Here is a 15,055-nt window from a genome sequence, read left to right on the forward strand (position 1 = left end):
CCAATAATATCAAACTGTCTCTCTCTCTCTCTCTTTCTCTCTCTCTCACACACATACACACACACACACACACACACACACACACACACACACAAAGCCAACATGACAAGAAATGTTCATCTATTTTGTTTTAGCTGAAAGTAAATATGACTTTTAAAGAAGTGGTTATCAGGGCGCCTGGGTGGCTCAGTTGGTTAAGGGTCCGACTTCAACTCAGGTCATGATCTCACAGTTCGTGACTTTGAGCCCCACATTGGGTTCAGTGCTGACAGCTCAGAGCCTGGAGCCTGCTTCAGATTCTGTGTCTCTCTCTGACCCTGCCTCGCTCCTGCTCTGTCTCTATCTCTCAAAAGTAATAAATAAATGTTAAAATTTTTTTAAATTAAAAAACTAAAGAAGAATAATCTTTTAATTATAGGAAGGAGAACTAAACTTTGATTCTGCACATTATAATCCCACTGGATTATTACTCATACTACTTTAAACATTTTCATTCATTTAAATTCTAGTTTGCTCTATTCCATTTAAAAATGATTCTGGGTTTGGTTCTGATAAAGATGGAATAAATAATTTCCACCTTGTCACTTTCACAAATTGCAATGACAAACTCTGGGCTGAAAAAATCAGATCAGATGATGCTATTAGAATTATAATCTTGAGACACAACCTGATGGTGAATTCCCTCTTTTTGTTTGTTCCTTTGTAGGATTTGGTTTTTGTTGTCATTATGGTTTGTTTGTTTGCCTCCTGCATATTCTGACCTGGGTGCTGGAGTAACCCAAAAGATGGAACTACCAATAAGTGTAGACAGAAAAAGCCCCCAAGAAGTGTCTGCCTTTACAGCGGTCCAGGGAAAGGGGCAGAGCATCTGGGAAACAATCCACCCCACAATCCTTTTCATGCTCCCTTCCTCCTCTAGGTGAATGCCAACTAAGAAGCACTGCTCCTCTTCCCTCCTCCAGAGCTGTAGCAACCTTGTTGACTCTCCACACCCTACTCCAAGGGAAGGCCAGCAAAGAGCTGTGTCTTTTCCCTTCTCCACTTTGGGTGTGCATCCCAAAGTGGGATGGAGCCCTGGGAGATCCCCCACCACCACCAAAACCACACACACACACTCTAAGGGAGCCTAGAAAGATTCAATGTCATTTGTCCCCCCTTCCCCCACCACAATAGTAACCAGGAAGTCCCTGTCAAGCTGCCCTGCTCTACACAGAGTACTGCCAATGAGACAGAGTCCCATCCTCCTCCCAGGGATGCTGTGTAGGTAGAATATGCAGTATTGAACCCTGGTAAGAACATAGGGATGATAAAGCCCTTACTTTGTACCCCGAAGGGCAGCAATGAGGAGCCTTGGAAATCAGAAAGTACAAAGTAAATTATGGAGAGGAAGGAGTTGGAGAAAAAGATACTTTAAATCTGTGTGTAACGTCCCCCCAGATTTGTGCAGGCACGAATCCCACCAGAATCAGCACAGTGAGGATTTTGAACACTTAACTCAAGTTTCACATTGACCTTTGGGAGAGTTACAGTGAGATGGATCAAATAGCACTTCAGAGTCTTTGAAAATTAAATTGACATTAGAACCACAGTGCACAGAAAGTGGATGAGACCCGATCTTAACTAAAATAAATAATCACAAGAACACAAAAACAGATGATTTAAACAGGATCCAGAATCTCATAATGTCATATTCAAAATATCTAGGATAAAATCTAAAGTTCCTGGACATAAAAAAAATCAGGAAAACCTAAACATCTCTTAAGAAAAAAGACCATCAGTCAATAGATGCCAACTCCAAGATGACCAAATATTAGATTCATCAGACAAAGATTTTAACGCAGCCATTATAGTGGGGGCGGGGTGACAAAAATTTTTCTGGATTCCTCCTCTGGTTGCTCCTATAAAAAGCCCTAACCTCCTGAGAATCTTCAAATACCATGAGAATTTGATCTATAGCTATTTGTTGAGTTAATTGCTGTGATCTGACAAGGTAAGAAGACTTTTCTAATTTCCCTGGGAGGGCAAAATTATGTAAGTCTAGACTAGCTCCCTAGGTTAAACTCACAAAGTGCTAGGGAGGCTGGCTCACTAGCTTCCTAGGTATTGAAATATCAAAAAAGATGAGGCCTCATATCTGGTAATATTTATAGGTTGTAAGAGTTGAGATTCATAGGGCTGTCTGGCTCCTGGAGAGATTTTATTTACATATCAAAGAGTTAAAGTTTGGATGCAGGTCATTCCGTTTAGAAGGAGATATTCTAAGGAGGGTTGGAAGAAGTCACTTTGTCCCCCTTCAGAAGCAGAGAAAAATTCTCTCCTTTCTCTCTCACCTAGGAAGTGTCTGGCGCTTACGTAGGAGTGGGGCTAAGACCTCAGGTAAGAGGCCAATGACACACTTATTGCCAAGAAATCTATCTTTGACTCATAACACCACACTTGCTTTCAGGATAAAATTGACAAAGATGAATATTAAAAACCCAGCAATAGCCATGGAGCAAGAAGTATGAGCAAACATTCTTGGAATGAATGGAAACAGAAATTCTCAGTAAAGAAACTGAAGCTTAAAAAAACAAACAAACAAACCCAGAATGAATGACTTAAAAGAAGGAAGAGAAATTAGGGGAATGAAGAAAAGGCAAAAAGAAAACCAATTAACTGATAGGTATAAATATAAACATATGAATAATTAGTTTAAATGTAAGTGGTCCAAAAACACCAGTAAAAAGGTAGAGATTTTCAGATTGGATAAAAACAAAAGTAAAACCCAACTGTATGCTATCTATAAGTCCACAGAAAGCATAATGATCCAGACGATGGATCCATATGGATACATAATGATCCATATGATCCAAATGAAAGGATGGCAAAAGATAAATGATTTAAATGCTATTCACAAAAGATGGAATGGCTATGTGATTACTACAAATGACCAACTTCAGAACAAAGAAAATTACTATAGATGTTTTTTTTAAAATCAATATATAAAAACATTGCAACCAAGTAAGGTTATCCAGTAATGCAAGGCTGAACAGTTGAAAATTAATTAATGTAATTCACATATTAAAAGTCTTAAAAAGAAAAGTCACAAGATCATATCAATAGAAGCAGAAAAGGCACTTAGCAAAATTTGGCATTCATTCAAGATTTTTAAAAAATCTCATCAAATTACAGGGGCACCTGGATGGTCCAGTCAGTTAAGCATCCAACTTCAGCTCAGGTCATGATGTCATGGTTTGTGAGTCTGAGCCCTCCTTTGGGCTCTGTGCTGACAGCTCAGAGCCTGGAGCCTGCTTCAGATTCTGTGTCTCCCTCTCTCTCCCCCTCCCCTCCTCACTCTCTCTCTGTCCTTCTCTCTCTCAAAAATAAATAAACATTAAAAAGTTGTTTCTTAACTCATCAAATTAGGAATAGAATGAACATCTTCATTTGACAAAGTTTATCTCCAGAAACATCAACAGGAAACATCATTCTTTTTTTTTAATGTTTATTTTATTTATTTTGAGAGAGAGAGGGAAAGAGAGAGAGAGAGAGAGAGAGAGAGATGAATAGGAAAGGAGCAGAGAGTGAGGGAGAGAAAGAGAGAGAGAGAATTCCATGCAGGCTCCAGGCTGTCAGTGTGAAGCCTGCTGCAGGACTCAAACTCACAAACCATGAGACCGTGACCTGAGCCAAAATCAAGAGTAGGACACTTAACAGACTGAGCCACACAGGCGCTTCAGGTAACATCATTCTTAATGGTAAGGCATTGCATGTTCTTACCCTAAGATAAAAACAAGGCAAAAGTGTTTGCTTTCACCACTCTTAGTCAATATCATACTGGAAGTTTTAACCAGTTCAAGAAGGCAAGAAAAAAAGACTAAAAGGCATTCAGACTGAAAAGAAAGTAATAAAACTATCCCCACTCACAGACAACATGATGGATTATCTATATAAGAAATCTACAAAAAATACCAGTTCAAAGAAGTCAATAGTACCTCTATCCACTAGCAGTGAAAATTTGGAAACCAAAATTTTAAAAAAGATTCTATTTGCAATATTTTAAACATTAGATACTCAGTATTAAATAAATAAATCTAAATATATGTTCAGAATCTGCATACTAAACAGTATAAAATATTGATGAAACATATCAAAAGAGACCTAAGGGAATGGAGCCATGTATAAAATTCATGGATTGGGGGCACCTGGGTGGCTCAGTTGGTTGAGCCTCTGACTTCAGCTCAGGTCAGATCTCACGTTTGTGGGTTCGAGCCCCACGTTGGGCTCTATGCTGACAGCTAGCTCAGAGCCTGGAGCCTGTTTCTGGTTCTGTGTCTCCTTCTCTCTCTGCCCCTCCCCCTCTCATGCTCTGTCTCTCTCTCTGTATCAAAAATAAGTAAAACATTAAAAGAAATTTTTTAATAAATAAATAAAAAATAAATAAAATAAAATTCATGGATTGGAAGATTCAGTATAAGTCAGATATCAGTTTTTCCCAAAAGAATCCATAGATTAAGTTCTAATCAAAAGCTCGTTCTAAAATGTATATGGAAAAGTAGAGGAACTGGAACATCCAAAACGATTTTCAAAAAGAAGAGCAAATGTGGACACCATTCAACTTTAAGGTATTCCATAATGCTAAGTGTCAAGACAGAATATTATTGGTAAGAGATAAACACAAAGAATAATGAAACAGAAGAGATACTCTAAAAATAGATCCACTCAAATACCGTCAGCTGATTTGGACAAAGGTGTGAAGGAAATTTAAAGGAGAAAGGGAGCCTTTGCAATATTTGATACTTGGAACTACTGACATACATATTAAAAAAGTAGTAATCCTCAACTGTATCTTGTACCATACATACACACACACGAAAATTCAAAATGTAAATGTAAAGTGATAGAAAATGTAAAATACTAAACTAAGTGTAAAACATGAAAATATAAAATTCATAGGTCAAAACAAAAAAAGAAATATTTATGACCTTGGGTTAAGAAAGAATTCTAAGATACAACACCAAAGTCAGATCTATCAAAGAAAAATGTTAGTGAATTTGACCTTATCAATATGAAAAATACTTCCACTCTGTTAAGAACACTAGTAAGAGAAGAAAAAGACTGTAAGACAGTATTTCAAATAACGTATCAGATAAATGACTCTCAAAACTGAAAACTAAGAAAACAACCTAATTTTTAAAAATGGGCAGAGGATGTCTACAGGTATTTTACCAAAAATGATATGTGGATGAGAAACAAACATATCAAAAGATGCCCAATATCAGTAAGTCATTACAGAAAACCAAATTAAAAGCACAATGCGTAGAGACCATTTCACATCTATGAGAATGGTTTTAATAAAGAATAATGACAACTCCAAGTATTGATGAAAACGGGAAAAAATAGAAACCCTCAAATATTGCTGGTGTGAACATAAAATCATGCAGACACTCTAGAAAACAGTCTGACAGTTTCTTATAAAATAAATAAACATATGCATACCATATAACCCAACAAACTCACCAGAGGTATTTATCCTAGAAAAATGAAAACAAATTTGGCCAAAAACCTGTACCTGAATATATAAAACAGAATTGTTCAAAATTTTTCCAAACTAGAAATAATCCAAATATCCTTCAGTAAGTGAATGGATGCAGAAATTGGTTAGTACATGCACACACAGAATACCACACAGCCATATAAAAGGACAAATTAGTGGTATACACAAAATGTGGATAGATCTCAATGTATTTCCATAAATAACCCAATCTCAAAATGTTACATACTGTGTTATTCCATTCATATGGCATTCTAGAGAAGCAAAAACAGAAATGAAAAATCAGTAGTTACCAGGTGTTAGAAATGGTAAGGGTCAGAATAAAAACATAAAGCTATAACAGACTTCTTTGGCAGTGTTGACATTTTTCTGTATCCTGTCTGTGGTGACGGTTCCAGGAATCAATACAAGGATTAAAAACTCACAGTATTGTACAACAATAAAGTGGATTTTACTCTATATAAATGTAAAAATCAAAAACATTAAAAAAAACTCTTCTGGGGACTTTGTGACAATGTGTTTACTTTGGGAGAAAATTCTCAGGATTTAAGAGTAGAATAAAATGTCTAAATTTCATACCACTTAAAAGGCTATATGCAACCTCGTTATCAAGTAAGAGAAAATTAAGATATAGAGGCTATCAAGAAGCAAAAAATATAGGCTCTCCCTCTAGCGGGGAGCCAGGATGGCTAAGTTGGTTAAACCACCAACTTCAGCTCAATTCACGATCTCATGGTTTGTGAGTTCTAGTCCCACACCGGGCTCTGTGCTGACAGCTCAGAGCTTGGAGCCTGCTTCTGATTCTGTATCTCCCTTTCTTTCTGCCCTTCCCCTGTTCATTCTCTCTCTCTCTCTCTGTTTATCTTTCTCTCTCTCTCTCTCTCAAAAATAAATGCTAAAAAGCTAAATATATATAAATATATATTTATATATATAGGCTCTCTTATAAATAAAACATATATATTCTTTTTTTATTAAAATTTTTTTTATGTTTTACATTTATTTTTGAGAGACAGAGAGAGACAGCATGAGCAGGGGAGGTTCAGAGAGAGAGGGAGATATAGAATCTGAAGCAGGCTCCAGGCTCTGAGCTAGCTGTCACCACAGAGCCTGACGGGGGGCTCGAACCCGTGAACTGTGAGCTCATGACCTGAGCTGAAGCTGGACGCTTAACCAACTGAGCCACCCAGGCACCCCAAACACATAAATATTCTTAAAATTCCTCACTACCACCCAGGCAGAGATCAGGGAGTGTGGAGAACATGAAGATTAACACAAGAGGAAATGACGTAAGAGAAATACTAAAGTAATCTAGCCTCTGCTTCCAATGAAGGGTACAGTAATTTTCCAGGTATAGTGACTTGACATCAGTATTAACTTCAGCTCTGTCTCTAAATATGACCTGGAATAGTAAACCAATATTCATCAATACCTCTTCAATAGCACCTGCAGAAATTCTGTGACCTGCAACATTTATCACGTCATCGACTCGAGACATAACATATAAATAGCCTTCTTCATCCATGTAACCAGCATCCATGGTGTCATAATATCCCTGTAAATAAGAGTCAACAATGTCTAATTATCATGTGTTGCTAGGTAAGGCAATCATTTAAGCTTGGTATAATATAGAATGTGATAGAAATGGATTTACTCTGTGCATTTAACTTTTTCCAATCTTAGACTATGGAATAAAATTCCTTTTGAATTTTGAAGTTTTATGAATTCATTTTTTTAATGAAGAGGTAATAATTCAATACTTCCAATATACCTTGGTATTCCAAAATAATTTTTGATCGATTTCTTCATTAATTATATTAATTCTTAAAAGCTTTAATAATTAGAAAATACAGCACTAAGTTTATTAACATGAATTTGGATTGGACTTGAGCTTCCATGAAATATAATAAGGATGAAGTATAATTTTAATCAACTCAAAGTAGCAGCACATCTTCACTGACCCAGAAAATCACAACAGAATGACGAATAAAGAAGAAGAAAGAAATATTACTTCTAATGCTTTTCATTTATCTTGATTCTTATGTTAATGAGCACAGGCTTTAGGAACAATCCAGATGAGTCACTATTTGGTTTTTCAGTGTTTCTGAGACTCAGTATGCCCATCTGTTAAGCAGAGTAGGGAACTCTACACTATAAGGCTTCTGTGAAGCATAAATGAGATGGTTTATATCAATAGGGCGACTCTGGCACATCATAAGCCATTGTCAGCTCTCACTGCGACTTCTATTGGAGAGAAAACCTAGAATGCAGTTAAAGAGAATGGACTCTGGAATCAGATTTTATGTTCAATTTTCAGCTCCATCACTTCCAAACTACAGGCCAGTTACTCAACCCTGTTGTACTGTGGCCAAGCCCTTAGATGAGAAGTGTGAGGTCAGAGTAACAAGGCAAGAGTGTGGAGTCACTCCATATAGTTTAACCATAAACTGAGACTTTGAAGGAGTTTTCAGTGTTAAAGGTGATCATGTTAAAAACCACACAGACATCTTATTTGCCGTTGTCGGGTGTAATCGATCATATCAGAACTCTGATGACTTCACAGTGGTCCATCAGGCGGAGAGATCAGGCCGACTGGAGTCAACCCTACTGACAAATCTGCCCTGCCAGTCCTTTGGGGCATGTTTAATCTTAGCTACTGAGGTCATTTAACTCCAAGATCTCCTTCTAAAGGAAGCTATTTTAATCTTGTCGTTTGTCTGGTTGATCAGGTTACCTATCCTTCACTCACAAATAATAAAGATAAAATGCTAAATACTGAGACTTGCTTTTTCAAATGAAATTATGACCAGTTTTTTCACCTAATGCATAATGAGGAGAACCAAGGAAAAAAATAGAGGTGAAAGGACAGCAGCAATATGATGGCGGGACCTGACGTGGATTATCAGTAAAGTGCTGTTATAAACACAAAACACATCACAATGATACAGAGAAACGGGTAAAATGACAAGACAGGAAGTAGGAGAACACTTTTTGTTTTCCAGGGCATGGGAGCTTGTGCTGGGAGAACACCATCTTTGGCATGTGTCTATTATCTTAAAAATGGAAGTTTAAAACAAAAAGCTAAGAGAACATTCAGGAATAAACTGTCAAAAATAGGTAAGGGGGTAGAAAAACAACTTGTGGGCCACCCGAATGAACCTTGTTCACATAAGCAGCTGAAGAGGGGGTGAAGGGGTCCTAGTGACAGTGTACAATTCTCATCAGGTGCTTTCATTCTGCAAAGGGACCCAATGCAGGAAAGAATAGAGATGGCCCCAAAGTTTTTAACTTAATAGAAACTTTTCTGATATTGAGGACTGCTAAATTTCAGGAAAATGTACTGGGAGAAACTGAGAAATTTCTATTTCTACAGACTAAGATAAATAAGTCTAAAAATGACTCATTTAGATAATTATGCTTTGCACATTCTTATTTCTGAGATCCAGAACTTGGTCCAGATAAACTTTAATAGTTGTAACATAATCTAGGATTCCAGGACAAAGTTGCTCAATTTAATAGGCAAGAACTATAAAGAAGCACTTTGAAAGGTTTTTTTTTTTTAAGTATAATAAAGTTCTTACAGGAAATTTTTCGAAGTATAAATGCTTGAATGCCTCCTGATTCTTCCAGAGTCCCGAAAAAGCCCCAGGTGGCAATGGCAACCTTATATAAAAACAGAGCAGTTAGAATTATGATCAAAGTGATAATAAAGATAGATTGATTAGAATAATTTTCTAGTGTGATGGATAATTGCAAGTCAAATCCCACACTGAAGTACAACTCTTAAATCTACGGGATGGGTCCTGTCCAATAGAGGCTGAAGGAGTTGACCATGACACAGCAGCATCATTGAGGGATGACGGCAGATTCTGCAAAGGGTGCAAAGGCATGTGCAGTTGGCATTTAAACAGATATTAGCAGCAATCACTGTTTCAATAAGAAGCATCATGTCTGCAAAAAGGAATAAAAAATGCATCGCTGAATTACTTTTTAGGACAAATATGCGTATACCCTAGGCAAATAAAGTCTTTTTCTTTTTTCAAGTACCAAGGTCCCAACTACCACCGCTGCACGTCTCTGTGTGATGAAATGCTCCGATTAAACATTCCATGAACAATGTTATCTTCACAATCAAGCTGCCTCCCACTTAGCGCATTCCTGCTCACTACACGCTCTATTCTTACTTTTTCACAACCATCCCAACCTCTGTGATTCCTCATCCTATAAACACATGGAGATACTCAAGAATATAAGATATAAGGTTGGATACAGCTCTTCTTTCCAACCAATTTGCTCTTATGTTTCCTGCTTTCCTCCATAGTCACAAACAGGTGTTTTACACATGGAAAGGCTTAATCTGTCGCTGTCTTTCTTTTTTTTCATTTTTTAATGGTTTACTTATTTTTGAAAGAGACAGAGTGCCAGTGGGGGAGGAGCAGAGAGGGGGGAGGCACAGAGTCTCTAGCAGGCTCCAGGCTCTCGGCTGTCAGCACAGATCCCAGTGCAGGTCTCAGACCTGCGAACAGCAAGACCATGACCTGAGCCAAAGGCGGACACTTAACCGACTGAGCCACCCAGGCGTCCCTGTCTATCTAACAGGTAAATGTTTTATTGGTTCCCTGTAAAAAGTGCCACCTAACAAAAATAACCATTCAAACTGTTTTCTGGATACAGAGGCCTTTTAGATGCTTTAAAGTCTGGAGATTTAGATGCCGTAACACTTAAGGATTTTGAAAACTCTTCCCTGTCCATACTCACACAATAAAAATACATAGTGAAGAAGGGACTGTGCAGTATGGCTGCTGAGAAAACTGAAAACAAAGTAGACATGGCTACTGCCCATGTGAGACAACATCATGCGTCTGCCACCCCAGGATTAGGCCTCCGAGGAGCTGAACTGTATTCTCACATTCAGTCAGATAGAAAGTGCTGTTCCAAGTGAGTTCAGCAGCCCAGCTGCGATGGCCCAGCCCCATTCTCTCCAGCCTCCAGGTAGGTCCTCCCTTGGGCAAGTTTTACAACAGGTCCTTAAACTTTCTATTGGCAGGAGCTCTTGGAAGGCAAAGTTTTATTCCTAAAACTAAGCCACGCCTAATAACCCAAGGTGTGGATCTACTGGAAATAGCATATGTGCCTCTTGATCATTTTTGAGATGTCCCCAGAAAAGATGTCATTATCCCCAAGTCTAACTGAGGAATAGGCTAGAAGGTATATATGAGATTGCAATTGTTAATTAATAGGATAAAATGAGCGAATGCTATCTGTTCTTCACTAATAAAGTCTCATGTTGCTATTTCAATATTAAGGAAGAACTCTATAAAAGGAACCTTGAAAGATGCCATGTAATGGTCCTAAGGAAGAGAGTTTCCAGAATTAGGAGTATCTGTGATTATCTGTAGGTATATAGAATATATATGGAATAAAATATGTGAGAAGAGAAGCAGTGAGCCTCAGACAGAAGTTAGGTGTATGTGAGCCAGGGGAGATTTTTTGGGGGCAGAATTCGAAATTAACCCTTTTCTTGTTGATATCCGAATGATTATTCCATACTAAATGTAGGTCTTCCTTCTGGAACAGTGGGTGCACTGCAGCTTTTCTTCTGAAGTTATCTTATCGAAAAATAACTTTTTTTCTCTAGCTACAATAACAGAAAGATGCATTGGACTGGCAGAAGCAACAGGAAGAAATGAAAATCCCGAGGCATCTGCTGGTTAGGGTCTGTACTCCTCCTTCAAATTCAAGATAAAATGCTACCACCATGCAGCACCTTTCCCAACTCTTTCAAGCAGAGTGAAAAGGGAAGTTTTGTTGCAACCTGTCCAACTGTGAATCAAGAGTTACCCCTAAAGAATGTCTTTCCAAAGAGACCATTCTTAAGGGGAAAGAGAAATAACTGAAGTGATCCCATTGGGGGCGGGGGGTGGAGGGAGCACATGATGGAAAAGCATGGGAATACTGAAAAATCCTTAAATAGTTAAGAAACAAAAGGAATTCCCATCATTCTAGAAGATGACACATTGCTGACCACTCTGAAACACCAAACTCTTATATGCCTCCATTCCCAGATACAGGCTGGTCTGTATTTACTGCTCCATCAAGAGTTTCCATGGTGACAGAAGTAAATTGAAGATATAACTACTGTTCTGTGGAGAATTCTGGGGTTAGATCCCAACTTTGCACTGCCTATGGAGTCTTCAGGCTTTCCTTGAGATTTTCATGCAAGGCCACTTTTTGTCTTCCCACAAAGAGACTGATTAGGCCATAATTTCTTTCTCTTTGGACAGACAAAAGACTAGGTTTGAATGTGAGCACCAGCTGTGTACCTACTAATGATGTTTAGATACCCATGTCTCAAGTGAGGATGACCTCCGGCCCGCTGTCTACCTCACAGTGGTGTTGTAAGGCTAATAAAAGGTCTTACTGAAATCTGTATATGGCCTTTAGAAAAGGAACATGATTACAATTATGGGACAAACTTGGTTTTACTCAAAGGCTACACTGATGAAAAGAAAGCCATCTAACCCTTTCTCAGAGCAGCAGCAGAATGACTGAATCACTCCTGCAAAGCTGTAAAGATGTGAACAAATAACATTAGGGGACAGGAGTTCAATATCTGGAGGCTGAGATACTTGTCAGCAGGCACCAGAGTAGAAGCCACTTGGACAGTGCTACCCGGCTCCCTCATACCCCCACTGCCTGCGGGGGGCAGTGCCCCAGGGCACAGGCTGGGGGCACACAGCAGGGAGACAGTCCCCTCTTCTGGTAGCAACAATGGATCTGGCCCAAGAAAATGCAGGCCCATAAAAAAAGACTTTCTTTTTTCTTTTTTAGAAAACTGAATACTGTGGAAAAGATTTATTAGTCGGTACAAGTTGGTTATGATCAACTATTGCCTACTCATTACAGTAGCCAGAGACCTATGGCTTTAATAACAGTGAGCGCTGTGGTCCCGAGGAAGGCAATTGCAGTAAAAATTTTCTTTCATGCCCTGCTCTGTGTGCTTGGAAATTACTGACTCGGTTTTATTTCTGCACTTTAGGGCTTTGGATACAATTGCAGGAACACCTCCCCAAATGCATGAACATCCTGTATTCATAGCAATTCAGATACCATAACTTTCCTGCTAAATTAACTGCCTGGAGTAGGTTTCAAAATCAAAGGAATTCTCTAACATCCAGGCAGACATGTAGTTTTCTCTTCTACTAGAAAGGCAAACCTATGAGTGCAAGAAATCTACAAAAGCCTTGGATTCATGTTTATTACATCCTAGAGTCTGCAGTATAGGAATCACTTAAATATCTACCTTCCAGTTAAAGGATCCCCAGGAGAGCAAAACAGTGATTTCTAAAAAGCGTTAACAAAGAAAGTGGGAAAAACGAAGTGGAACAAGAGCTTTCTTTTCGACATTTCCACATACCATGATTTCTCATTTTAGAGTGAATCATCTTAATATGTAAAATAAATCATTACATTTAATATCTTGAAAAGAGTAGAAATATGATTATAACTTCAGATTTTAAATAAACTGTCAGAGAAACTTTCCAATGTTATTTATACTATTCATAACAGAGTTTATAGCGAAACAAGAAGCTATTGCAGTACTTACAAATGCAAACAAATTTGGGATTAAAACAATGAGTCATTTTCTTTATTCACTTACTTCAACATAGTTTGAGCACCATACATTTCAAATATTCTTGGCAGATTTCCCTTGCACTCTTGTAATAGTTATACACAAGTATAATTAGTAAACACAAATAACTTTAGGGAACACTGCTCTTTCACACTGCTCCTACTCTGTTATGGTACAAAGTAATAAAGAAAAGCGTGGGCATGAACAATTAAGAGAGGACATCTATCTCTGGCCAGGGATCACTCCCAGTGCTGGCTTTGGATGCCAGCTCAGTTTAAGTCCCTTCTAGACCCTAATTATTCTTATTACTGGTGGCCTCACCCCATATCTCTGCACCAATAATAAAATACAGTAACACACCATAGAAACTAGAACTTTTTCTGGAGGAAAAGTTATAATTTTGCCTTTAAAATTATTTGGCAAGTAGCCCCATGCTTAGTTTACCGTTGGCTATTATTTTTCAGCAGTCACTGTACATATTTGGAAATATTTGCAAAATTGTTTGCAAATGAAGTGAAAAAATTATGAAGACTAAATTGACAATGAAGTTGTTAGGATGTTAAATTTCAAAGATATTTAATGAAATATGTTTTAATTTTTGTTCCATTTTTCAAATTGAGGTTCAATATATTTTTTTAAAATTTAGAATCTCAGGGACGTCTGAGTGGCTCGGACAGTTAAGAGTCCAACTTCAGTTCAGGTCATGATCTCACGGTTTGTGAGTTCAAGCCCCGCATTGGACTCTGTGCTGACAGCTGGAGCCTGGAGCCTGCTTCAGATTCTGTGTCTCCCTCTTTCTTTGTCTCATCCCTCCTCACGCTCTGTGTCTGTCTCTCTCAATAATAAATAAACATTTAAAAAATAAATAAAATAAAATAAAATAATATTTAGAATCTGAGATATTTTGTAGAGCCTTCTCATCATGTATAATCCCTTTTACAGGTCACCTAGCTTTTCTGGGAACCCATGTAGTTAATCTCTAGAAAGAAGCCTGCTTTCAGATCACAGAACTTCTTTTTTTATTTATGTTTTTTATTTATTTTTTAGAGACAGAGAGAGAGAGGGAGATACAGAATCTGAAGCAGGCTCCAGGATCTGAGCTAGCTGTTAGCACAGAGCCGGACGTGGGGCTCGAAACCACGAACCGTGAGATCATGACCTGAGCCGAAGCCGGACCCTTAACCGACTGAGCCACCCAGGTGCCCCCACAGACCTTCTTTAGAAGGTGGTCTACGTGGAAGAATTTTATCTCCCAAACTACACACTACGTTTTTCAAACAAAAATAACTTTCATTACTTCAAAAAAGCTGTGCTTTTTTTTTCTCTCCTTTAATGCAACTAAACATGTATTTATTATGAGCTCTTAAGAGGCATTCATTGGCTATTTCACATTCTGGATGAATAATGAATTCCCTCCAAGCACTCAGAACAGCTATAAAATGACACACGCAAGTCTTACGGATAGATGTTAAATATGAAACATTCTATGCATACTGCGGGCAGCCATTTAGATGCAGGAATAATTCTGAGGTTGATGGGTTAGGATAGAATGGCCTCTGGAAATGTGGGTTTCAAAAGGAAATCCTTGTTCTCACAGATAAAAAGAAGTTCCTAAAATTAGATTTCAAGAACTATTCTTCAAGAAAAAAGAGATCTTGGTGGGAGCTTTTCCCCTACTTTTTCTACTTTAACCTTTTGAATACAATAACATATATACAGTATTTTCAAACATCTAGTTTCACTATTAACTTAAGGGAGGGATCAAAGTCCACTGCATGTCATAATATACTATATCTTCAAACAGTTCACAAGAAATTTCAGAATCCAGATCAGTAAAATAAAATTCCCAGTTCCGGAATGCAGAGGGAAGAAAATAATTCTGAATGGGT

At 38.0% G+C, this 15,055-nt stretch overlaps 1 protein-coding gene across 4 annotated transcripts in view; it reads right to left on the bottom strand.

The window, feature by feature from the left end:
• ACSS3 (acyl-CoA synthetase short chain family member 3) overlaps positions 1–15,055 on the bottom strand; it is a 148,436-nt gene that overhangs the window by 9,138 nt on the left and 124,243 nt on the right. For all 4 annotated transcript variants that reach the window (XM_029955211.1, XM_029955212.1, XM_029955214.1 and 1 more), the window contains 2 exons: positions 9,115–9,196; positions 6,966–7,088 (listed from right to left, as the gene is read on the bottom strand). In XM_029955211.1, coding sequence (XP_029811071.1) covers positions 6,966–7,088; positions 9,115–9,196 — 205 coding nt within the window. The remainder of the gene's footprint in view (positions 1–6,965; positions 7,089–9,114; positions 9,197–15,055) is intronic.

Source organism: Suricata suricatta, chromosome 10 (genome assembly GCF_006229205.1).
Source record: "Suricata suricatta isolate VVHF042 chromosome 10, meerkat_22Aug2017_6uvM2_HiC, whole genome shotgun sequence".
Classification (NCBI taxonomy): domain Eukaryota; kingdom Metazoa; phylum Chordata; class Mammalia; order Carnivora; family Herpestidae; genus Suricata; species Suricata suricatta.